Raw genomic sequence first — 26,336 nt, 5'->3', positions numbered from 1 at the left:
CCTGTTTTGTATTTTCTCTGTTTCTTCTGTTTCCTGTTCATCTGTTTCTCTTTTCTTACCTTCCTATGGGTTACTTGAGCACATTTTTTGAATTCTATTTTTAATTATTTATAAGATTTTTGTGGTACATCTCTTTGAATAGTTTATTTAGTGGTTTCTCTGGGCATTACAATATACATACATAACATATCACAGTCTACTGGTATCAACATTTTATCACTTTGAGTAAAGTGTAGAAATCTTATTTCCATTTATGTCCTTTTATCATCTTCACTTTTTAAAATGAATTGCCTGAGGTATTTCCTCTGCATACACTGAGAACCGCATCAGACAGCATCATAATTTTTGTTTCAACCATCAAATGTGATTTTTTAAAATCATGAGGAGAAGTATGGTCGAATATATAGTCCTGTATTTTACCCATTCTTCTTTCCTTTTTCTTGTTCTTCCTTTCGGAAGTGCCAAGCCTTCTCTTACTATCATTAACATTCTATTTGAAGAACTTCCTTTAGCCATTCTTTAAATGTAGGTTTACTAGCAATAACTTCTATTAGTTTTCCTTCATCTGAGAATCTTTATTTCCCATACCTTGCTAAAGCATGCATTCATGGTTGACAATTCATTTCTTTCATCACACAAAAAATATTGTGCCACTTCTAGCTGATCTCCATGGTTTCAGATGAAAAATCTGCTGATATTCCAAATTGGTATCACTTTATAGGTAATGTGTCATTTTTCTCTGGCTGCTTTCAAAATTTTTTCTTTTTCTTCAGATTTTAAATTTTCTTTATGTCTAGATTTTTCAGATTTTTGCCTATGTGTCTTGGTATGGGTTTCTTTGAATGTACCATGTTTGGGATTTGCCCAACTTCTTGGATCTGTAGGTTTATGTCTTCCCCAAATTTGAGAAATTTTCAGCTACCATTATTTCTTTGATTATTTTTTCAGCTTCACGCTTTTTCTGGGACTTCAATGATATAAGTATTATGTGTTTTATTTTTTCTTTTTTATTGATCCACCTGTCTCATAGGCTCTGTTTATTTGTTGTTGTTTTTGTTGATGATTTTCTCTGTTTTTCAGATTGGGCAATTTCTGTTGTTCTATCATTTAGTTCTATCTATCTATCAGTCACTGAAAGAATTAGTGATTCTTTCCTTTATTGTATTTATTACACTATTGAGCCAATGTGGTGACGTTTAAAAAAATTTTTTTGTGTTTTGAAATTATACAATTTCCATTTGGTTCTTTTATATATCTTCTATTTTGTGACATTTTAAAAAAAGTTTTATTTGTAATTACTCATTAAAGAATTTTTGTGATGGCTGCTTTAAAATCCTTATTGAATAATTCCAACATTTGTGTCATCTCAATGATTTTAGGTTTACATTTCTTACATAAACTATTTAGATTTAGTAGGTAGATTCTGGTTCATTTTGTGGGCTATGGTTCCAATCACAATTTAATTTTCAGAGCCCTGACCATGCTATTCTAGTCTGTTTTGTTCCCTGTGCTATTGGTGTTCTTGCCCCTTGCTTGTGCTGCCTGCAGGGGCAGAGGACACTGCTCTACATTGCCCAGTGCTACTAAGTAGAGGGTGGGAGACCTCAAACCCACAGGGCAGAGACCACTTCCCTGGGCCTCACCAGTAGCTCAGTGCTGGGAATGTGGGGAGAGGGGCTCCCACTTGATTTCCACTAGTGTTACAGTAGGAGAGAAGTACACCTACCAAGCCATATTCTGCCACTTGGTGAGGGGTTGGGAGATGGAAGGCCTGGGAACACTAAAATTTGTGTGCAACCTTTTTTCTTCACTGAGTTCTTTTATGGAATTGAAATTTTATTTCTCTCTGGAGCCACATTTTCACTGTGAGTCAGACAATAGAGCTGTCAAATTTCTAAAACCTGCTTCCCTAAAATCTCTACCCAGAATAACCATAGTTTACTCCAGGTAAGCTCATTCTTATTCACCTGAAGTTTTTTTTTTTTTTTAATTTTCATTCTCTCATTTCAAGCAACTCTTGCTCACTGGTCAACCCCAAACGCGAGTAGATATTTCCTTGACAGTTTATTCTAACCACTAAGAGATGAAATGATCAACATAAGGGTAAAGAATTTATCAGATCCTCTGCTTTGTATAGAGTGAGTTAGACAAAGCTCACAGATTTGAAGTTCCCAGTTTCTAAAATACCTTGCCTCTAGGCCAGGTGATAGCTCTGAATTAAAAAGCATTCTGGGCTTGAACTACTCCCATCACACTACCATGTCTGTTTTTCCTCTCATCATCCTTACTCAAATGCCTTGCACCATGGTCCTACCATGTAATTTGAAAATATCTTTATCTTCCGTGCTGGCCTTCACCTCCACCTCTGACCTCTATGGTACCTGTGTCTCTGAAGCATAATTTATCTTTCTATTCCCATCGCATGCTATGTTTCATCATGTTTGGTTGCTGTCTATGAGACAGTATTCACCATCCACCATCTTCTATTAAACGTGAGGCTTCCTCTGTAAGTTATCCATCTTCACCATCATGACTATATGGACACCTGAGGTCTTAAGTTGCATTCCTGATGCTCTCCCAACACTTCAAATTGTTCAACTCTGTACACGTTCAGGACCCAAACCCCTCATTCATCCATTCATCTAGCCCATCACCATCTTTCCAGCACACCATGTTGGTGCTGGAACACAGCCTAAGAAACTTCCAGGCCATATGGAGGATACTGAAACATATATACAGTTCAGGTGCTCAGGGCCACAGTGGATAAAAATACAGTGATGTGGGGAAGCAGAGCGAGGTCCCACCCAGCCGAGGGGAGTCTGAGAATCTATCTTGGAGCAGGAAAATATCTACGGTGCTCCCAAAGGATGAGTACGAATTAGTTATGCAGAAAGAAGGGAGGGAGGTTGGGTATTCAGAGGAGATACTCTGCCTGAAGTCACAAGGGTGTAACCACAGTGGTCTGGCCTGACCATTGGTCAGTGTCAGCGGGGAGGTGAGGTATGGAGGTGTGGCCATAGGAGAGCTGACTGGAGGCCAGGCTACATGAACCAGCAGGGGGAGCTGTTTGTCCTGAGGGCAGTGAGCTGAAGGGCTGAGGGCAAGGGAGTGACTGGAGCAGGTTGTGTGTTGGAGAACTCACTCAGGCTGCTGTGTGGGCCTAGATTCCAGGGGTGCATGGGGGTGGGGGGAACACCCTGTGCTAGAGTGAGCATAACCACGTGTCTTCAAGGAATACGAGGCAACTATTAAAGAGAACAGTTAAATGTCTCTCTACTGAGAAAACTAGAGGGAAGTCCATGGAAAACTCCTTCACTGCAGAAAGCGCATGTGCTATAATTGATATGTACTGTAATATGTAATTATAACATGATGTCATTAGAGTAAAATTAAAAGGAAAAAAAAAACAAGTCTATCTAGGAGGATGTGGGTTTGTAAGTTTCTGAGAGGAAGGGGAGATGGAAGGAAGGCCACAACCCAGAATGCTAACAAAGCTTACCTCAGCGGGTTAGGACCTCAGGGGATTAATCATAAGATTATTAATCCTTGAAATGCTCTCCATATTGTTTGAGGAATTATATTAAGCACGTTTTACCTTTGTAATTAAAAAGAAAACAAAGGCCTGGACGTGATTTCCAGCTCTTGTCTTATAACCTAACAGGTTTTCTCGACTGTTCCAAACCCCACTCATTGTTTGTAAAACAGGAACAATCATCCTCCTCCCAGAATTTTGAAATTGAAATATGCTAATTCATCAATTTCTCTGATGCACATCTATTGAGTGACCCCTGTGGCAGGTTCCGTGCTGCGGCTTCGACGGGGAGAAAGGCTGACAGGACTGCACCCTTCCAGCTAAGGATGTGTGCACAGGGGTTTTTTGCCACATAAATGAGGGGCTGACAATGGCACTCCTTGCCTTGTGGCAAGGAGAATCAAGGGGAAGATGATCTGGGGGTCGTGGGCCTTTGTGTCTTTCCCCTCGTGGGACCTCATGGGCAGCCCCCTGCTCATACAGAGGGGATTCGGGCACAAGCTGGGGGCCCCTGCTCTCCGCCCTCTGCAGCAGCAGCCGTCTGCCTGGGTTGTGTTTCAGATCCAAAGCCCAAGAAGAGGAATGGGATAAACTGCTTCACGGTCTTGCTGTTCATCTACCTGATTCTGCTCACCGCAGGTGCTGGGCTGCTGGTGGTGCAAGGTAAAGCACCTGGGTCCTGTCTGGTCCCTCCTGGGGTGACAGTGTGGCCCGGCCCGACACAAGGCACAGGTTCACAGGAGAGCCCTTGGGGCCACTGCTGCCTCTCTGCTGGGAGAGAGTTCTCAGTCCCTGGGTGGTCTGCATGGTGGGGGGAGAAGAGGGGGAAGCAGAAAGGGGAGTGTGTGTGGCATGTGTGTGTGTGTGTGTGAGAGAGAGAGAGAGAGAGAGACAGCAAGAGGGAGGGAGGGAGGTAGAGAGAGAGGGACCACATGTGTGAGGCTGTGTGTGTCTGAAGCAGTGAAAGATGCAGTGATCTCACAAGGATGTGCCTCGTGCCTCTCACATCAAGGATTCCCTGCCTCTGAATGGGAAGTAGCTTTGTTGGTCAGAGTGTTTCATTTGAACGTGATTTGACTTTCAAAGTGCTCCCAACCCAAATGGTGAGGCCATGAAGCAATTCCATCAGCAGAGAGTGAAGTCCCTCAAGAACGCCGTGTGGCCAGTTGTCATAAACACACGTCACACGCTTATGAAAGTTACACACGATTAGGCCAGATCAGCATATTAGCGGCCACGCTTTCATGTCCAAGCATGCACAAAGCTCCTAACTGCGTGCAGGTTATTCGTGGGCGCAGTGGTTATACAGGGTGTAGGTACGTTCTGTGGTCGTGTAACGTCATATCTGAGCATGGAGCGCACGCATGCAATATACAGACAAAGTTCTGTGTGCTCACTCTAAGTCCGCACGGTACACTAAACACGTGCTTACCTGTTCAGGACGCGGAGTTATGCACATGTGACACAGAATGTCAGGGTTATGCTCAAGTGCCTAGGACTTGAATGAAGTCCCTAAAAGGATGCTGCAGGTGTGGCGGTGGGGTGTCCAGTTCTGAATCTGCAGAAGCGGCTCCAGGCCCTGGAGACGCCCTACAACAATCAAACGCTGGTCCCCGAGCATCTCCTGCAGGCCCAGCTCATCCGCGTCCGCACCAGGCAGGAGCACCTACTACGACTGGTGGACAACTTTACTCGGATCCCAGGTTGGCCCCTCCCCCCTGGGCTGGGACTCCCCAGAGAGGACGGGAAAGGGGGAGCGTCTCGTGGGCAGACCAAGGGGCCTTTGGACCTGAATCCCGTTCTCTGGCCTCGTATGAGAGTGTGGAGGCCAAGACAGGGGGTGAAGGCCGTATGGGGAGGGCATGAAGTTACAGGCATCCTGGGTGGCTGCAGACAGCTCTCTGGGAGACAGTGGGGTCAGGGACCTAGGAACCAAGGATGCTGTCCAGACGAGTGTGATCTCCAAGGGCCAAGGTCTGCAGCAACCAGCCAAAGGCCGGGTCTGAGTCACAGAGCCCTCAGACTGATCCAGAATGTGCAGGACAGAGCCCAGGGCGATTTCCAGGACCACGCCCAAGCAGCAAACTAATACCGGTCTGTGGCTGGAGAGAGTACCAGTGGGCACCAAGCCAGGCTGGCCAGTGCCTGGACCTTCGAGGGGAGAGGACAGCGGGCCTGTCCTTATAGAGGAGAGAGCCCTGGCTCCTCCCACCATGTGAGGACCTAGCGAGAGGCTGCAGTCTGCAGCACAGAAGACCTTCCCCAGAACCCAGCCAGGCCGTCCCCTGATCTTGGGCTTCCAGCCTCCAGAAGTGGGAGAAGTGAATTTCTGATGTTTAAGGTCCTCCCACCCCGGTCTGTGGTGTGTTGTTATAGCAACCAGAATGGACCAAGGCCAGACAAGGAGCCCTGTCCCGGCCACCCGAGTCTTTGGGAGGCTGTGGTCCGCAGAGCAGCCCTGGCAAGGGAGAGATCTGACGTAAGTGGCAGCGGTGATGGGTACCGTTTATCAGAGCACGGGTGTGCTTTCCGTGCTGGTCTCCACGTGGCGGCCTCAGGACAGCCCTGCATAACTGGTATATGAACCTCGTTTCACTGCCGAGAGAGCTGATGCCCCAAACAATGAGAGGGTGTGCCCAGGGTCACCCAGCTCAAGTGGCACTGCTGCCGCTCGAACTCAGCCTCCCTCGGGAATCACCATCTGCACGGCTGTGTTTGCTTGTTGGGCCATGAGCTCCTTGGAGGAAGGAGCTCTGTCTTTTCTTGTGTCCCTTCCACACAGTTTGGCTGGTCCTCGGTGCTCAGTGACACTCGTTAAGTGAATGATGGTGTGAGTGGCATTGCCCCCCCCTTGTTGGTTGGGGCATTGGTGCCTCTGCCCCTTCTCCTCAAGTCTTCCAGGTCCAAAGGGGCCCTCGCCTCCCCCGTCTGCCAGGGCCACCAGCGGAGACGGGGGCCCCGGACGAGATGGAGCCGCAGAAACCTGCCTCTGTCTATAGACCCCATAATCCTTTCTCTCCTCCTTTGTGCAGGCTACGTTCTGAATTCCTTCTCCTTTCCAGGCCCCCCAGGACCCCAAGGTCCACCAGGAATCAAGGGAGAGGCAGGTGAGCAGGGGCTGGGTGTGTGTTCCTGCGTGCACAGAAGGCTGTCTCGGAGCAGCTGCAGGGGACCGCAGGCACACACGCCATCCCCAGAGTCTGAACACCCGGTGGGGTCTGTATGTGAGGGAGGTCACCTGAAGTGAGACCCTAGATGGGCTGGGTTACTGGGAAGTACCTGCATCCCGGGGAAGACACCTAGGTGTGGCTGGAGGTGTGTGGACACTCCCAGCCCCTCCTTGGTGCTCAGAGTACAAGCCTGTGAGCCTCACCGGGAAGAGTCAAGCTCTTTGGTCCAGACTCCAGAGTCTGACGCATCTGCCTTCACCATAGACTGGCTCTGTGACTTCGGAAGCATTCTCTTACCTTTCTGAGTCTCAGTTTCTTTGTCTGTAAAATGGGGACAAGAGTTCCTCAGAGGGTTACTAGGAGGTTAAAATAACGATTCAAAGCACATGATTGTCTCTCCCTTTTAGGTTGTGGCCTTAACCTGCCCAGCTGCCTTACAAATCGCCACGGCATAGCTGGGTCAGAGAATGTGAGGGCTTGGCTGCCCCCGGGGGTAGGGGGCCTCCATCACTGTTACAGTCGCTCTGCTCTTCACTTAGACTCTCAAACCTCCAGTCCCTGGAGGGGTTGAGGCTGCTGAGCTGTAAAGGTGCAAAGACAAACGTTACTGGAGGAAAAAGCGAAATGAGAGGATTTGCAAGAAAGGGGGAAATAAACAAACCAAGATCCTCTCAGCCTCCAGGTCCCTGAGACAGAATGAAAAACACCACCAGTTACAGAAGGGAAACTTGATAAAGGGAAACTCATTTTCGAGTAACTAATTTTTTGGAAGGACTTTAAGAGAAGGGGGAATCCCAAACAACCTAGTGTTCTAGGTTACCAGCAGGGTTTTTCTGGGGAGGTTTTCAGGGGGAGGACGAGTAGAAGGAGAGTTTAGGGACACACACAGGCACTCAAACACCCACAGGCTCACACACACGTGTGCACACACATTTATGCAACACAATCACACATGCACCAGCATACTCGTGCACGTGCTCACATGTGCACATACACTCACATGCATACATGCCCACACACGCACTCACACGCACTCACCGCCCAGCCACAAACTCACTCACACACGCTCACTCAACCTTCAGAGCCAGAGTGGGGCAGGGTCACTCAGAGGGTGGTGGGTCACCAAGCATCCCAGGGGCACTGCTGTGGTCCCTTTTGTCCCGGTGAGCAAAGGACAGGAATGGGAAAGCTAAGAGCAAAGTGAGAGGGGGAAGAATTTCCTGCCAGGTACAACGTGTGGCCAGTGGGGACGCAGGCAGTGCTGGCAGCTCAGAGGAGAAGGTGAGGGACCGAAATGGGGCCTGAGGTGGGCCTGGGGAAGGAGGGGAGAACACTGGCAGTGAGGCCTAAGGGGCTGATTCCAGAAGGAGGACTTTAAGCATCTAGAATCTTCCCTCGATGGCCAGCGCTCTCTCTAGAGTAGTGCTTCTCAAGCTGTGGGTCATGGATAAGAACCATTTGAGGCGCTTGTTTAAAATGCAGGTCTGTGTTTTAGAGATCGTGGAGGGTTCTGACCCTGGACATGCAGGGGACAGGCTCTGAGAAGCACGGCCCGAGCGCTCTGGCTGTGACTGAGCACCTCGTGTGCTCCTGGTCTCTTGGCCTCCCAAGAGACCACCCTCAGGGTGGCTCTGGGCGCAGCAGGGGAATGAGGCTGTGGAACCAGTAGACTTGGTCGCCATCCCTGCTCACCTGTGTAACTAGACACGTTACTTGGCCTGTTGAGGTTTAACCTCTTCCTTTCAGCAAAGAATGGCACTTACATTAAAATAATAATAAGTAAATTATACATGCTTTGCAGGACAGCTATAAGGGTTGGAGATCATGTGTTCAAACTCTGCTACGTGGTAGGTAGTGTTAGTGATCCTGTAAAGTAGAAAGGGAAGGACTTCAGTTCTAAGATCAGACAGATCTGGGTTCTAATACAGCTCTAGCTGTGTAACCTCTCTGAGCCTCAATGTACTCACCTACAAAAGGGGGATAATAATAGCAACCTTCAATGAGGATTGATTACAACAGGAATATAAGACAGAAGATTGTGATGCTATACCTGACATGTAGGAAATATTTACATTAAAAGAAATGGAGGGTGCTTGCCATCGGGAAGAGGGAGCCCTTATAGGGATGTGTCAGCCATCCTCCAATATTAGAGAGGTTCCTGTGGAAGAGAAAATAGACTTGCTCTCAGTGGTACCCCACAGAAGAATGGAGGCCAACGGGCAAAGGTTTCTGGAGAACCAATTATGCTGAGGTAAGGGAGGAACAAATAGTTAAGATTTGGGCTGCCGCACGATGAAACGGGCAGATGGGGGGTGTGGGGAACAGGGGCTGCAGAATTCTCCTTGGTGGGACTGAAGGGGGATCCTTGCACCAGGCAGGTGGTTGGACAGTTGACCTGTGAGGATGACTCCAAAGGTAGCCCTCCGCATTTCTCTATGGCCCAGACTTTCTCAAGGTGACCCTGCCAGCCCCAGAGAGGGGATGACAGCCAGGCTTTTGCCTGTGGAGTCTGAGCCACACTGCTTCCCATCCACCCATCACTTCCCATCCACCCATCACTCTCACCCACCGCCACGCCCAGACTCAGGCCTGGAAGCAATGTGGCTGGCGAGCGGAAATGATCAGTTTCACTTCTTCAGAAATCAGGACTCTAACCTACCCCTCCTCTTCCCAAATTTCTTTTCCCAAGGTCACCAGATCTCTCTTACCCACTGCTTGCCCAATCCACTGTCAGCGGATGGGGCTAGCGGACCAATTGGGACCCGCCCCAGCGGCACTGAGGTTTTCTGCTCTTTGCCCCAGCAGATGGGTAAAGCCACATTGATGAGGTTCCAGGGGACACATCTATTTCCCTCACTCCATCTTTAGCTGTGATGACGGGCAGGTTCTGAAGTCAGACGCAGCTGTGATTCCTCAGGCGCCTCCAGACTCTGGTCCTTTCACCGGTACTGCTTTGCTTCCCAAGGTTGTAACTTTTGAGAGAGACACGGAAGTCATAGCAATACAGACTCAGGCCCAGACCAGTCTCAAGAAACCTCATACAGGGAATCCTCTGGCGGTCCAGTGGTTAGGACTCCGTGCTCTCACTGCAGAGGGCCTGCGTTCAGTCCCTGGTCGGGGAACTAAGATCTCGCAAGCCGCGTGGGGCAGCCAAAAAATAAGGAAAAGAAAGAAAGAAACCTCAGAGAGCCACACAATTGCCTTAGCGTGATGGCCCTGGCTGGCCCAGAGCCATAGGGCACCAACAAATTCCTCCAGGGAGATAATTCCTAGCCTTGTTTAAGAAGGACCATTTGTCATGAAGGACCTAGGGGTAAGACAGGAATAGACACAGACCTACTGGAGAACGGACTTGAGGATATGGGGAGGGGGAAGGGGGAGCTGTGACAGGGCGAGAGAGAGGCATGGACATATATACACTACCAAACATAAGGTAGATAGCTAGTGGGAAGCAGCCACATAACACAGGGAGATCGGCTCTGTGCTTTGTGACCGCCTGGAGGGGTGGGATAGGGAGGGTGGGAGGGAGGGAGATGCAAGAGGGAGGAGATATGGGAACATATGTATATATATAACTGATTCACTTTGTTATAAAGCAGAAACTAACACACCATTGTAAAGCAATTATACCCCAATAAAGATGTAAAAAAAAAAGAAGAAAGGAGCGCCATTTGGCCCTTCCACTCACGGTGGATGCTCTGAATGACCAAACACTTGTTTGCTGTTTGCACCTCAGTCTGTTGTAAGGGACTTGAATTGTAAACATGTTCTTTATGGCTCTTCTGTCTTCCATCAAGGAATAATTATTCTTCAAGTATCCAAACCGCCTCAGAGAAGCTAATTCTCAAGCCTTGCACCTAATGTCACTCAAACCTTAGACCCAGAGAGTTCTGTATGACAGTTGCTTCTTTCCCTCCACTCCAGACCACTTTGTCTACTTTTCCTAAATCACTAGAGAGGAGGCTGGCCCCCTTCTGAGTCCTCTCCAGCTCTGAAATCTTGAAAATAATGGAGTGGAGCTCTTTAACCAAATTCCATCCCAACAAGCTGGTCCCAGCCCCTGAGGGAGTTGCTTGGGGTGGAACTCTGCTGATGGTGGGACCTGGCTGGCTTCCTAAGCCAGTGGGCCCCGATGAGCAGGCCCTGTGCGGGGAGGCTGGCAGGTTTGGGCAGGGGTTGCTGAGCCCTGCCTAGGGAGGAGCCTCCCTCGATTGATATGCGCTGAGCAGTGGCAGAAAGGAGAGGGAGACACGGAGAACCAGGAGAGGAGAGACTGGGGCGAGCCCGGAATGCTGATGACAGGTGGGAACTCTGAAACCTTGGCCACCAGGAAAGCCAGGCTCTGAACCGCTAGGGGGATAAGTGCTGCTGCAATGTTTTCCTCTCCAGCAGTGCCTCAAAGCTTCTGTCCTCAGCCCTTGGGATCTGATTTCTGGAATATTCAGATTTCAGTTTGGGAAGTTTGAAACAGTAATTCCCCAAATTCACACACTGCAATAAACCAGGCAGTGCTGCATGAGCCTGGGCTGGGGTCCCTCCTCCAGGGACCAGGTCACTAACCAGGGCCCTGAGAGCCCGGCTTCTGGGACCTTCCCCTGCGCATCCGCCGGGCCAGGTCACCTCATCCATTTTTCATGAGTTTATGTCTGGCCTCTGGGCAAGGTGGTGTGCTCCTTGCGGGCAGTCATTGTATCTTCCACTTCTGGGCACCAGTAGGAGTTCAAGGAGTCTGAGTTTGGAATTTGGGTGGGACAGGATGTGTCAGAGATGGACGTGGCAGCCGGGTTTGCCCTCCTTCCATGTCTGGCCACAATCCCTTGTTTTTTCAGGAAGAAAGGGAGACATAGGCATGAAAGGAGACACGGGGGTCATGGGACCCCCTGGAGCCCGGGGGCAGAAAGGTGACTCAGGGATGCCCGGTTCCCCAGGTAGGAGTCTGCACAGTCAGGTCTGTGGTCCTGTGGGTATTCCCTTTTTGTCCGGCGGGCTGAGCTAGAGGGGAAAAAAATCCTTAAAAGTCCTTCTGTATTTTAGGTGTGGCTGGAATTCCTGGACTCAAAGGAGATCAAGGTAAGAGTTGCGGGAATCGACATCATTCCAGCTACCGCCGTCCCTGGGCAAAGTCAAGTTCAGGACCTGACTCTACTATGTCTTATTTCTTATTTCTGGAGTTTTGTAGAACCTGGCCTGTCCTAAGAGGAACAGAGCAGCTTTGGAAGGCAGGCCTACCTGATATTCTTTTTTAGAGCTTCCTTCCACCCTGCCACCCAGGGGTATGAGGCAGGATGCTCACACCCAGAGTTCCTAGTAAGTCCGTAAACCTCAAATTCTGCAGCAGCGAATGGAAAAAATTAATCAATTGCTGAGACTGTAATTTTCCTCCCACTCATAGGGCTAGTTCAAGGCTCCTAGAGGTTAAGCTGCCCAGGGAACATATGAGGTGTTAAGAGATGCCTGTGCCGCTGCAGAGAAGAGGTGTGTTGAAGGGGCCAACCACTCCCAGCCTTTCATTCATGACTTAACTTTCAGGACAACCCGGAGCCAAGGGGCTTCCAGGCTTTCCAGGAGCTGCGGGATCCCCGGGTGCCAAGGGTGAGCCTGGCAGCGCTGGTCCCACTGGGCCAATAGGTGAGGTCCTGGGTCCCGTGGTGGGCGTGGGGAGTGATGTCTGAAGATCCACCCAGCCCAGACCTTACACCCTCCATGGTATCTGTCGTCCAGGACCATCAGGGAGGCCCGGGAGTCCAGGAGCCGAAGGTGTGAAAGGAAGCAAGGGGGACACAGGTAACAGAGGGCGTGGGTAGGCGGGCAGGTGGAGTTGCTGGGTGTCAAGGATGGACAGAGAGGAAGACTACCTCCCAGCAGGTCCACCAGAAGCAGGCAGAGGGTCTCCTGTGTTCTGGCCCCTGACGCACCTGGATTAAAAAGGGCACTTTCCTCTGCTGGAACCCTTTGAATCCAAGGCTCTGGGGCTGTTTTTCTCTGCCCAGAGTCCCTGAGAGGTTTTGAATGCCATGACCAAACCTCCATCGTCAAAGAGGAGAGCAGGGGACGCCTCGGCTGCACTGTCTCCTGGCCTGCATTCCAGGGGTCCTCGTAATGCCCTCTCTCTCCCACTGACCTGCGGTGGGGTCCCAAGGGTCAGGGCTCTGGATGTGGACAACAGCTGTCGAGAAACCCTTCTTGCACATTTTCCCAGGGGGGCTCAGGCCGAGAGGGGTGACCCACGGTTACCCAACTCACAGAGACTAGCTCATAAACCATCTTGCCAACCTAGTCAAGGTTATAAACTGTTAACGCCAATTTAGTCTAGGTTATAAACCATCATACCAGTGTGGTCTACTTTATAAAGAACTGTGTGTTTTCTAGTCACTAAGTAAGTCCAGGCACCTACGATGGTCTAGAAAGTCTGGTCCACTGTGTTAGGTGCTGGACCCCCATGATGGTTCCTGCCTTCAGATGTGCAGGCCGGTGCAGGAGATAGGTAGATGGACTGTTGCCAGATGGTGTCAGGCACACCGTGCTGTGGCTTTTGCATGGAGAAGTGTCACATGCCATTTAGAAAGCCAGGTGCAGGCCAGGAGGTATTGCGGCCAGTGCAGGGTTGTGAGAAAGGGCTGTGTATCTTCCAAGGATGTCTGTGGACAGTCACTGCCAAAGCAGAAGGTCATACTTGAGTTAGACAACCCGGATGCCTTCACCCCAGAACCATGTTAGAGACCTACGCCAGGGGCAAGCCCTCTCAGTTTTCATTGAACAAGTGGTCAACGGATTGAGTTTTTAAAACAAATGCGACTTGACCCAAATCCTTCAAGTTCACAGCGGCCCCTGGTGGGGTTAGCAAAAGGTAGGCAGTGCAGGAGTGATGGAAGAGCTCGAGCTGAGTCTTAGAGGATGAGTAGAGCTTAGCCACGTGGGGAGAGGAAGGCAAGTCTAGAGAGAGGGAACCGAGCAGGTGAAGTCTTGGAGGGCGAGGGAGGGCTCTGTAGGCGCGTGTCCCTGGAGTCCAGGTCTAGGATGTGGTAGAGGCTCAGGAGCTCTGGCCAGAGAGCTGGGCCATGCCACCTCCTGAGCCTTGGACTCTGGACCTTCGACCTCTGGAGTTTCCTTGATGCTTGTCAGCAGCCCTGGCACAAGCAACTCATATACACTTGCCCTTCCAATCCATCCAGCCTCGGAGCTGATTTCCTTTTCACAGATGGTGGGTCAGTGCAGGCAGGGGCTCTGCTACCTGATGCCATATAAATGCCACTTGAAGGCCACCAGCAAGTCTGGCCTTCCAGAAAGGTTCCATCTGGGTGTGGTGGTCAGGTGACCCCGATTAATTGGCTGCCTCTTCCTGATTTTATACTTCCATCTTATCTGACTCCAGATCTTAGGGTGCCTGACTCTGAGGCTGTCTTACCACTGAGTTTTCTGCTTGGCTTCATGGAGATGTTGGCTCTTCTCCTTCAGTTATAAACTGGGAGCCCCGCCACCCGACCCCACCACTGCCAGGCTAGTGATTATTGACTAAGCAAGAGTATGGGTGACAAAACATGATCTTACCCGCAAGGGGCACTGCACCCACTCCCCAGGCCCCTGAGCCTGCGTCTCCCACTGAAGGTGGAGAATCTTGCCTGCACTCTGCATCACGGGAGGGTTTGCATAATAAGAGCAGCTTCTGACGTGAGCATTTTCACGACAGCCCAATGGAAAACACACTTTCGTTAGTGCTGTTTCACAGTAAGAGATGCGGCATGGGTTGGAATCCAGGCCCGGCTGATGCAAAGCCTGGGGCCTCATCCGTTATACTCTGTCATGCTGCCTTCCTCTGCGGGCAGCCTGAGCCCTGCCCCACCCCCATCAGGGCACTCCGCTGAGCGGCACCTTCTCCCTGTACCCAAGTCCTGGAAGGATCGGAGCAGAAGCTGCAGCAGCTTCTCCCACTCTTAGAAGGAAACATGGAGCTCTCAGGCCCTGTTATGGCTCTTTGTTATTCACCTAAGATCCCACAGACACTTTTGGCCAACTGTCTGGGAATCACTTTAACTCCATTATAGAGTCCCTGCATATCTGGTGAGCACCTTCATGGGAACCTCCATCAATCAGGCCTAGTGGGAACTACCAACCAGGCAGATTCTAAGGGTTATTCCTGAATTCCAGCTGCCCAGGTAAACATGGTGAATTACATTTTCAATTTGGGGCGTGTGATGATTACAACAAATTCCAAATTGCCTATGTTTCCCGCTCAAACCCAAACATTTGTCTTGATCGAGTAGCTGATGGTCTACATAGACATCTCAGGAGGGAATTCCCTTAGGACCATAAACTGGCTAGCGGTAGCCAGGGCTGTATTTCCTCCTGAAGTCATAGGTTAATGAACTTTTGGAAAGGTCAGATTCTGCAGTGGGAGAAGGAAGGGGGTGAGTGGGAGCCAGACCATCTCCTCGCGGAAGACAATGCTTACTTGTCAATGTCAGGATGTTGGTATTCCCCAGACTAGAGGTACTGAGGTGTTGGTTCAGTTTTGATCATATCAAGCCAGTTTTTCAAACGGATGTATTTCCCATTTTGTAAATAAAATCATTAATCTCACAGGAGACCATCTAGCAGTATGGCGTGAAAACAGAGAGATTCTGGTGGCTTAGCTTAACCTAGGTAACAGCTAGATCCCGTTATTGTGCATTAATTACCAAAAGTAAGAGGTCTGTTTAGTACTAATGACGCCTCCAAGCCAGGCACTGTGTTTGGGCCTTTCCTCCCATGACCTTAGTTCATCCACACAGCTGAGTTTCATCATCCCTACCTCACAACTGAGGAAGCAAAGGTAAAACCTTTCCTCAGGGTCTCGCAGTTAATATGCACTGAGTCCAGGAGTTAATCCCAAAGTCTGATTCCAAAACTGTGCTTTTCTAAATTTTGTTGTGTAGAATAACATAAAGTATAGGACTCAGAGAAATCAGAATTGCCCACACTTCTCACCCTACAGTAGATGGGTAAATCCTAGCTTAGTCACCAAATCTTCTTGCTGCTCTCTAATCACACTCCAACCCATTCTGGTGGAACGTTTCCCCACGTTCACACCCCTTGAGAAAGATTAAAGATAAAGATGGCGAAGAGGAGACTCCTTCCATTCTGTTGGGAAGATAGACTGCATAGTTTATTTAAGCAGGACATTATCACCGAGAAGAACTTTCTGTAATGGTAGTTTCCTTCACTGTTCATAAAACAAGGTTTTATCAAACCCCGAAAACTTAGTTTTTTCTAACCTTTGATCTTTCAAACGATTGCAGAATCATTTGACTTTGGGGGAAAAAAAATTGCAAAAAATCCACAGCAAAACAAATTTTAGCCCTAAATCCTTTGGCCATTTTGAAAAGGAAAATTTGTTTGGAAATAAGGAAGGGCTCACTTCAACTTGTGATCATGGCATTTCTCTTTCTACCACCTAACCTCATGAAATGAAGTTAGACACAGCCAAAACACTGAAGCTCCAAAATACCAATCTGATCAAAATTTCTGCATCGCAACAATCTTCATGTCTAACATATAACAAGAATCTGAATTTTCTATGTCCTTTTATGTTTCTCTTGAGGCAAAGCCAAAGTGCAAAGAACTTGAAATCTAGTTTCTCATCTGTCTTTTAAGACGCGTTTTACTTTAAAGATAAGTAACAAAGAATAACCCATAATAGCAATTCAGCCCTATGTCATGAATATAATTTCTCAGTTGATTTCATTCCCCATGTCTAAGTATTGACTTAGTCCAAGAATTTATTAAAGTCTACCAACTCATATTACTAAATTGTCACTTAGAGTTTTCCTCGTTTTCCTCTAAGTTTCTTAGAGACATCTGAAGAAGTCTACATGCGTCCCAAATTTGGGTCCCCTACCTACCATCTTACTTCTTGTCATACAGCTCAATGTGTTAGGTATTACATTAACCCAAAATTTGCCAGGCTGCACTTAGCCCATAAGTTGGGATGGTATTTAAGGAAGTTTCCTAACGTACTGGAAGTTTCTACATTAAATCAGAGTGAGGAGGCCTGTGCATCATTTTGGACTTGCCAACTAGCTAGGTGATGATGGGTTGGTACATGACTTCCAGAGCCTTGGTTTCCTCCTCTGTGGAGTGTGGGGAGAGTTCTAGAATAATACCCAGGTCCCTGCCAATCTGCCAGCACTCTGGGTTTGAAACAGGCAATTTTCCCTTCAAGCAGGGACCTTCTAAGATTTTAGGCAGAGCACCAGCTGAACACAAAACAATAGGAAGGCATGTGCTTTCTAACTAAACTACTTTCTTGGGGGAAAATTGTTTCTATAAATAAGCACCCTGCAAATAAATATTTTGAGCCCTTTCAGCGTGATGAGTCTGTGACACCCAGGGAATCCCAGTTTGCTTGTGGTTAAGAGGACAAACCCAGCATTCATTCCCTTCCAGTGAAGGTTTACAACATGAACTTCTAAATTCTATTTTTCAGCCGTTTCTCCTTCTCCCTGATCCAATCAGGATGCCGCCTTGATTTGTAGTGAAGTCATTACTGGTCCCTGGAGCCATGCATAGCCACTCAGCGAGCACCCCTCAAGAGTCCAGTCCTGGAGAGAAATCACACCCCCAAAATCACACAAAACTCAATTCCAGTTTCCTTGCCTTGAAGAGGGGAGTTCTGAAGACATAAACCTACACCTATTATACACATCTCAGAGGGCATTTTATCAAGGGCCAGTGGGTTACGGGAGCGCTCAGACAGGGGAGGGGCCGTGAGTTCCTCAGAGATAGGAAGGCTGCTTGGAGGACGCGGGCTGTCAGCTGGTCCCTGAAGATTGAGTGAGATGTGTTTAGGGCAGTGGTTACTCAAACCATGGTCCCTGACCAGCAGCATCAGAAAGACCCAGAAACCTGTTAAAAATGCAGCGTCTCAGATTCCCAGCCCAGATGCAGTGAATCAGGAACCCCGGGGCGGGGTGGGGGGGGGCTTAGCACGTTGTTTTTAACAAACCCTGTGCTGGCGATTCTGATGCTCACTCTAGTTTGACGACTTATTTAGGAGTAAGAGATGGCCTAAGGCCACTGGGAGTCTTTGGAACGAGGTGGAGAGCCCACGTGAAACTCCAGGAAGTAGTGAGCTGGCATGCTGGTGGCACACAGGCAGCCACAGTGCCCAGTGGGAGGCCAACCCTGGGTCCTAACCCCAGCGTCACCACTCCCTCCCTGCATGACGTGGGATAAATCACCTAGCGTCTCTGAGTGTGGACTTCCTCCTCTGTAAAGAGGGAAATGGCACGACCTCGCTGGGAAGCTGAGAGATGCATGTGAAGCTCCTGGCGTGGTGCCTAGTGCAGTGCAGGCAGCAGCAGAGGTTGAGTCCCCAAGAGGTGGGGGGCTGGGAGGGAGGGTGTGAGAAACGAGGTGGAAGGGTCAGGCCTTGGGGACCATGGCCCTAGTGAGCAGGGGCTCCCCTGGGGCTCCTGTCTGTATAGGACATTTGTTGTTTGGTGCTCTGGAGACTTCTTCGGTGACAGAGAGGCAATAAGGGGAGATCACAGTGCCAGGTGTCCCTCAACCTTGGGTCTAGGGACAGGCTCTTAAGGTAGAGATCTGTGCAATATGGGACCCTTTAGGATGTGACAGAGAGGGTCAAGAGTCTAGATATGAGCCATTTTTCTATTTAATAACCAAAGACATGTTTCTGAATGTGGTTTCTCCTCCCTCATCTTGACGCCTGCAATTCAGGTGCAGGTAAGCAGAGAGGACACATCTACTGCCCGTGCTGGGCCACCTGAGGTCAACAGCAAACATCGGGTGGGGGGGGCTTGCTGGGCAGCAAGCCTGGAGCTCCTGCGGGGGCTTCAGCCCCAGTGTCCCAGGCGCTGTCCACTGGAGGAGAGACAGACACTTGCGGACAGGGCCCCGGGGTCCTCATGGTACCGCTTGTCAGACACGAGGTTTAGTACGTGACACAGACAACTTCATTTCAGTCTGACAACCAGCCAGAGGCTCAGAGGAGAAAGGTGAGGCTAAGGGAGAGGGAGCCTGGCTCAAGGTCACGGAGGCAGACGCAAGCCCAGGCTCTCTGACTCTGGCCCCTGTGCTGCCTTGGGAGGAAGTGCGTCAGCCACGGGCGAGACCAGAGAAGGCTTCAGAGAAAGCAACATCTAGCATCTTAGCAGCTTTCACAGCCTTGATCCCATTCCCCAGGGGACCAAAGCAGTGAGGCTTTCCAAACCGAGAGACTGGAGTGGGCACAGCTGGCGCGGGGTGAGCTGGGGCCTGTCTGCCAGGGCCAACCTCGAAGGTCCCTCCAGCTTTTAGAAGATGCTCTCTGAGCCCCATTCTGGTCCTCAACTCAAACATGAGGGGCAGAACTAGTTGCCTTCTCAGATCTTTCCAGGGCTTCCCGCCTCCCTTGGTGCCCAGGCTTGCAGCAGCAGCTCCTGGCTCCTCGGCCCTCGGGCTCTCCTCCCCAGGCAGCGCCTGGCCTCAGACGAGCCCTCTGAAAGGCTGCCAGGAGCCAGGACTGCTTGCTCATTATTCCAAGGAGGGATCCTGAAGAGGCCCACCAGGCCCCTCGCCTGCCCTCCACTGACCAGCACACAGTAGGTGCTCAGGAAAGCCAGGAACTGAAGTGGAAGGCAGGAACATCCTCCAGGCAATTGGCAATGAGGGTAACCGAGTTCCTTGTGGTCTCTAGTGATCATCAAACGGGTGGGTTCTTGGTTAAGACTGAGCTGGCGTGGTGGGAGGGATACCAGTCAAGAGCATGGTGGGAGTGCATTCCCACTGTTACCCTCTAGTAACTGTTACTTCATGGTCAATAATGAGCTTTAGTTTCCCCAAGTTTGTGTAACTGTCTTGGAGAGTCCTGTTTCTCTGAGAGACCCTGGAGTTGCTAAACCAATAAATTATTATCCCACAATAAATTATGACCCAGCATGGTGCTGGGGATGGTGGGTCTTCCATGTAATTTAGTGAATAAAGAGATGAATGGGAGGAAGGAAGAAGGATGTTTAGCTACACTGGGGGCCACAATGAAATAAACCAATAAACGCTATGAAATATCTGAGGGTGAGGGCCCCCCCAAAGCTCCTAGTGGCCACTGAGTCTCCTCCACAGTCTTTTAGAAATAAAAATAACTTTATTTTCAAAATATCTCTAACTCTTTTTCAATAAAATGCAACAGAAAGGAATGGGATTGAATTTAGACACCAAGTCAGGTTATTTCTGGACAAGGAAGGCCAGCCACTGAGTCTGGGGTCTGTCCATCTAACCTAGACTCTCATCAAATACATTTCTATTTCACCCCAACACACGTCCCCATTTATCTGCAGTCTGTCTACATTTATGCTCTGCTAAAGAGGCTTTAAACAATCGTGGAGAACCAATGTGCCTTTCCTTCTGCATTAATCAGACAGAAGGTAGAGGTTGTCTAAGATTAAAAGAGTCTAATATCTACGTTTTATTATCTTCTCCCCTTTTTTGTATTTTGATCTTAGGACTTCAAGGACAGAAAGGAACAAAAGGAGAATCAGGAGTCCCAGGTAAAGTGCCGGCTTCATTTTCATTTCTCACAGTGATGACTGGAAGGGCTTGTGCTCCAAGGGTGGGTCTTGTCGACCCTGAAATCACGGCGGTAACCTCAGTAACCTTTCCCCAGAGTGTCTCTGCCTGCAGGGCTCTATCGCTCCAGCCTCAGACTCTTTGGGTGACAAACCTGGGGAAGGGGTGTAGAGAGAGGGGCGGGGGCAGAGGGGGTGGAAGGTAAAGAAAGCCAGGACAACTGCCCCTGGTGGTGGCTTCAGGCGGCGCAGCCGCAGAGGAGCTGGGTGACCTTCCTCTCCAGTTGCCAGGTTGGTTGCATGGCCTCTATCTGCCTGTCCACATCTGCTTCGGTCCATCTCCCTCTACCCTTTGGCCCCCAAGGTGCCCCCCTCTTCCTGTTGCTTCTCACGGGGCTATCATCAAGGTCCTCGTGGGCCCCCGCCTTAGCTAGTAGCTGGTTACTGCGCCCTGCCCACGGCATTTCTAGTCTTCTCGCCAGCCCTACCCTGAGAAGCCAAAGCGACACTCCCCAGACACATTTCCTGAGCAGTCTTTCTTCCACCTGAGCTGGATATTCTATCCCTATTCTAACTTACTGAAGGAGAAATTGAATCCTAGAAATGTTCTAGCAAATTCTCCCAGAATGGCTAGAACGTCCACACAATTATGCCGTCCAATGAGGAACAACAGCCTTGGAATACTGTCCGCGATTTTCACCCGCTCGTCCTCAACCAGAGTTTACACAGGAGTCGGGGGATCAGGGCAGTGCCCTGCCCACCCAGGCTGAACATTCGAACAGCCCATTGAAGGGGGCAGGGGGGAACCTGGTGGTTTAGGACAACTCAGGCACTAAACACCAAGGCCCTTGGTCCCCCTTGGAAAGCAGAGCAGAGCATCTGATGGAGGTGGTCTCTCTCCTCCGCAGGCCCTGCAGGCATGAAGGGAGAGATGGGAAGCCCAGGCCTGGTCGGCCTCAAGGGGGCACCTGGACCAGACGGCCGAAAGGGAGAGCCCGGAGCGAAAGGTAAGGCCTCGGTTTCTGATGTGAGGGTTCTAAGGAGAGGCCTGTCATAAGGTGCTGGGAGTTTTCAGAACCAGAAGGGTAGAGGTTTAGTGGCTCTGTGGCCAAGTCCTGTGCTGGGATCGCCCTCAGCGCTGAGCTTACAGAGGAGAATAAGGCACGGCCGGGCACTCCGAGTGGCAGGCCGGTGACCATGCACTGGCATCACACCCAGTCAGGCCCTGGACCACACAGTCGCCATGACTGATGGCAGGAGAGACTTCTAACTCCATGTCTCTTGAATGTTCCTCTCTAATAGAGCTTAAATCCTTCCTGCTGGCTCAGGCCCATTTCTTCTTCCTTTTTTTTTTTTTCTTGCGGTACACGGGCCTCTCACTGTTGTGGCCTCTCCCGTTGCGGAGCACAGGCTCCGGACACGCAGGCTCAGTGGCCATGGCTCACGGGTCCAGCCACTCCGCGGCATGTGGGATCTTCCCAGACTGGGGCACGAACCCGCGTCCCCTGCATCGGCAGGCGGACTCTCAACCACTGCGCTGTCAGGGAAGCCCCAGGCCCATTTCTTCTTGCTCACCCATGGGATCCCACGGCACATCAAGTCCCCATGATGCCAGGTGGCTGGCAAAGCTGAAGGAGGGAGTCTGACCCTCACCCCTCCACCCTCCTGCCCGCCCCTCCTCCCCACTGCTGGCAAAGGAGGGCAAGGGGGTCCTGGCTTGGTTTCCTTCGAACTGTGTGGTTTTTCTCCTCATGATAGGATCTTCTGGGCTGAAAGGAGCAAAGGGAGAAAAAGGTCAAAAAGGTAATTGCTATTTCTGTTCTCTTTAATGTGTGTTTCAGAGGTTACTCTGTACTTGAAAATTGTAGGTGTGCTAGGGGGAGAGGCCTTGGTTGTCAGAGAGATTCCTCATTTGGGGGGAAAGCTAAGGGCTTGTCCCTTGAATAAGCCTGCCCGTGGCACAGAGCCACAGATAACACCTTCCTCCCTCCCTCCCTCCTTTCTTCCCCCTTTTTTATCGACAACACAAGGCTAAACATGGTGGGCTGGATTTGCAAGGCCAGCTGCAGAGGGACCTGTCCCCATGGCCTCGTACCTGCAGGCCCAGGTGCACAGAGCCGCTGGTTGTGCTGGTGCCAGCATGTGGGATCTTCCCAGCTGTGGTGGCAGCCAAGCAGGAGGCTTCTTTGCCCTAACTATAGGACTTCCAGAAATGAAACGGCAGAGCCTACATTCACACAAAGCCCTGGGCTGCTTCCCTCACCTCTCCCGTGTGTGTTTTGTCATCCAGGCGAATCCATGGTATCCGTCCGGATTGCTGGCTCTAGGAACCGAGGCCGGGCTGAAATTTACTATAATGGAGCCTGGGGGACAATTTGCGATGATGACTGGGACAATTCAGATGCCACCGTCTTCTGCCGCATGCTGGGTTTCTCTTCGGGAACTGCCGTTTTCAACGTGGGAGCTGGTAAGTGAATCGATCCTCAACCAGGAGCCTCTTTCCTTGAGGTGCTGATGTGGGCTTTCTCTCCCTGGTAGGGTGTTGGCAACCATTGGTTGCAAGTGACTAAGCTTGGTTGCGTTAAAAGAAAAGGATTGGTTCAAGCAACTGAAAAGTTCTGCAGCCCAGGACCCCAACTTACATCCTTCAGACTTGGCAGCCCCAGGAGAAAGAAGGCTCTCTTCCCCAAAGGGACAGCAAAGGCTTGTTTGAGTTGCTGTCTGTCCAGCCCTAAAGCCAGAATGCCATGTGTCGGAGGGTGTTTGTGAGGGACACTCTCTGGACAGCTGAGGGGCTGGAGCTGGGAGAACAGAGAAGGATGCAGGGCAGGCAGCACAGTGGTCATCCCAGCTCTCTGGAACCTGAAGGTCTAGGTGGCCCAAGCTTGATCATCTTCAAGGAGAAGGTGTGAAGGGAAGAGAAAACGAATCAGAGCAGGGACCTCCTAAAATCAGTTTTGGAAAGATGTCCTCGGGTGCTAGAGACTCAGCTACGTCTTGCAGCAAAATGTTTAGACTTTCAACAGAAGAGTTAAGCCCCAGGCCTGAGACCATTTCTGAGCTGATCTGACAGGGACACTAGGCCCATTTCTCCTGCCTCCACCCCAAAATGTTCTCTCCCCTTACCCCTCCCCACAACCCCACCAAAATGCATACCTACTTTTCAATCTGAGTCCAGTTGGATTACAAAACTCCTTTAAAATACACATTCTCCTCAAACAGATTAAGCCTCTATAGATGGTCACACTGTAGTGTCAATTACGGAAATCAAATCATCCGGTAATTCCTCTGAGCTCCTGATCTGAAATCAGTTATATCAGAAGGAAGGCGGTTTGAGGAAGGTGTGAGTGATTTAGAACACGTGAATAGCCTGTTTACAAAGGCATTTAAGGAAGAGACAAACCCTAGAGATCCTAGGAGGAGCTTTCAGATCATGCTTGGGTTACATATTAAATACTCGGATGAGACTTTTGTCAAAAGGTAGAAAGAACAGAGGCAGAGCCATCGTAAGAGAGCAGACCAGCCATCAGCACGGTGGGCCTGGGCACATGTGGGAGAAATTGGCAGTCTAGCTCCCCGTGGAAGACCCTGAGGACAGACAGGCTATGCTGCTTGGACCCTAATCCCACGCTCCTCTCCCTCCTTGCTTTTGCTGTGTCCAGGCACTGGGACCATCTGGCTGGACAACGTTGCGTGTCAAGGGTCGGAATCGAGCCTGTGGAGCTGCAGCAAGAACAGCTGGGGCTCTCACAACTGCAACCACAGTGAGGATGCGGGTGTGGACTGCAGATGACCCCACAGACCATTCACTGCTCTGCCCCCAGGGCGTCCACAGCCAAGACACTCAGCCCACGAAGGGAGGCCGTGCTCTCTGAGGGGCTTCCTGGGGTGGCTGACAGCCTCTGAAGTGGGCTTGCTAATAAAGCTCAAAGCGCTACCTGGCACCGCCCTGCGCCGTGGCTGGAATCACTAGCTCGTCCCTCCTGCCCACTCCCTGCACACAGCCTTTCACTGAGTCCTAACGTTCCCTGCACCCCCATTCCCACGCACGGGGACAGTGGAGTCTCAGCTCAGAGCCGGGGAGGCTGAGGGTATGGGGGGGGCTGAAATGCAATGCCGAAAGCGAGGCTCACCTGTAGACAGAAGTAGTTATGACCAGCCTTTCAATCAATCCGACGTAGCATCTCTGCACAGCAGCGGGCTCTCCCTCCAGCACTGGAGCTGCTCGGCAGCAAACGAAGAGGCCGCGCGTAGCTGACACCAGGTCGCATGGAAAATAGGAAATGTACGATTAAGCATGAAAATTTGTTCTCATTAGGATGTGAGCTCCATAAATGCAGTAAATATTTATGGAATGAACGACTGAATTAAACCAAGAAGGTAGAGCAGCTCACCCTCTCTGGGAAATTTGGCCTCCCTCTCCCTTTGCAGTCTTCCCCTGGGATACATATTCTCTGAGCGCAATCACATGCTCTCGCCCTCTCCCTCCAGGTGCTGTAAATGGCTCAGGTAAATGTGAAATCTGGGAGAGTGGGGTGCATGGGAAACGGCTCTGAGGCATCACTGTTCACACTTGACCTGTAAGGAGCTCAGCCTCAGGGCGTTAGGAGACCTGCCCAGGGACACTTGTAAATGGTGGGACCGAGGAGGCGCGGCAGAAGGGCTGGGAGATGGAGTGGACACCTCAGGGCTTTCTGCCTCAAGAGCTCAACCAGCCACCCAGGACCCAATATGTACTTTCAGAGGCTGCAGGGGCACACTCAGCACCAAGGGCAGAGCTGCAGGGGGACGTGAGGGCTCTCTGGCCCTCGGCAGGGAGAGGGGCATGGGACGGGGGGTTGAAAGCTGCCTGTCTTCATTTGTCAGAAACCTCTATAATGATGCAGGTTTTCCTGGCACTTTGCGATAGGGGAGTGGTAGGTCAGTCAGGGAGGAAAGAGGACATTTTAAGCCCTATCATGGGGTGCTGGGATATAATATTTTGCAAATGGTAACTAATGTGTCTTATCAGCCTCCTTATCTCTCCAATCTTATTGCCTGTTCCTTGTTTCCCACCCCACCTCCATTCCCCCACCCCCGTAAAGGAAGGAAAGGGCAGGTACAGCCTGAAACAAAGATGTCATCTCTCCCGTCTGAACCTCAGAGCTGACTTCCTGAACCTCTTTAGAAAGAGGAGAGCCGTGAAAATAGAGTTGAAAGCAGAAATAGTTTTCTAGTTTTTTCCATTTAGCTTATCAAAAGCCAAGCCTGGCTGACTTGATTAGAGTGTTTTAAAAGTGCAGGAGGTCTGAACAGAGCAATCAGGAAGGGAGGGTACCGTGAAAGCCCCCTGCCCCTCACAGGGGAAGGTGGGAAAGGAGACAAGGAGACAAAAATAGAGGAGGGTCCTCCCTGGAGTCTCAGGCCCAACTCTCCCACCTTCATCTCCTCTCCCAGGATCTGCCTCCTCCAAGAATGATGCACTGCGGGACTGGTTCCTGCCTGGGGGACCCCTTCCATCATCCTTAGGGATGTGTCAGTAGGCATGCTCTCTCTCTCTCTCTCTCTCTCTCTCTCACACACACACACACACACACACACACACACACATCTTTCCACAGGAACAAACGACAGTTTACAGGCACAGAAGAGACAAAATCCTTGCAGAGAATAGACCATCCCCCCACCCCATCACAGCAAGGAAACTGAGAGACACGGCTCAGCACACCCAGCATTTCCCTTCCATGGCTTTGGTTTTCATCTCTTAGCTGTTGATTCCCCAACCTATACTTCCAGTGAAGGCCTCTCTCTTGAGCTCTGGCCACCTGTATGTCCACCAACTGCCTCCACACGGGTATCTCGAAGGCCAGGCAGCTAAAGCCTGCCCCCATCTCAGCCGATGGCTCCCTCCATCCAGGGTCCAAGACAGAAACTGAGTGTCAAATGCCATGCCTCCACCAGGCACCAAGTCTCACTCATTCTACCTCCCAAACCTCTCCATCTCTGCCACCAAGATGATCCAGGCCCCAGCCCCAGTGGCCTGGGTGCTTGGAACTTCTCCTAATTAGTCTCTTGCATCCACCATGCTCTACCAACCACCTATCTGTTCTGCAGGCA

At 50.4% G+C, this 26,336-nt stretch overlaps 1 protein-coding gene across 1 annotated transcript; it reads left to right on the top strand.

Annotated features, from left to right (window-relative positions):
- Positions 1-2,304: 2,304 nt before the first annotated feature.
- On the top strand, positions 2,305-24,178 carry MARCO (macrophage receptor with collagenous structure). The gene is made up of 13 exons (XM_049712543.1): positions 2,305-2,377; positions 4,064-4,195; positions 5,083-5,235; positions 6,595-6,639; positions 11,532-11,630; positions 11,737-11,772; positions 12,232-12,330; positions 12,424-12,486; positions 20,178-20,222; positions 21,149-21,247; positions 21,999-22,043; positions 22,531-22,707; positions 23,903-24,178. The coding sequence occupies exons 1-13, from the start codon at positions 2,305-2,307 to the stop codon at positions 24,031-24,033; spliced, it is 1,197 nt and encodes a 398-aa protein (XP_049568500.1). The 3' UTR covers positions 24,034-24,178.
- Positions 24,179-26,336: the final 2,158 nt, after the last annotated feature.

Source organism: Orcinus orca, chromosome 7 (assembly GCF_937001465.1).
Source record: "Orcinus orca chromosome 7, mOrcOrc1.1, whole genome shotgun sequence".
Classification (NCBI taxonomy): domain Eukaryota; kingdom Metazoa; phylum Chordata; class Mammalia; order Artiodactyla; family Delphinidae; genus Orcinus; species Orcinus orca.
This window is presented reverse-complemented; position numbering and strand designations above follow the sequence as displayed.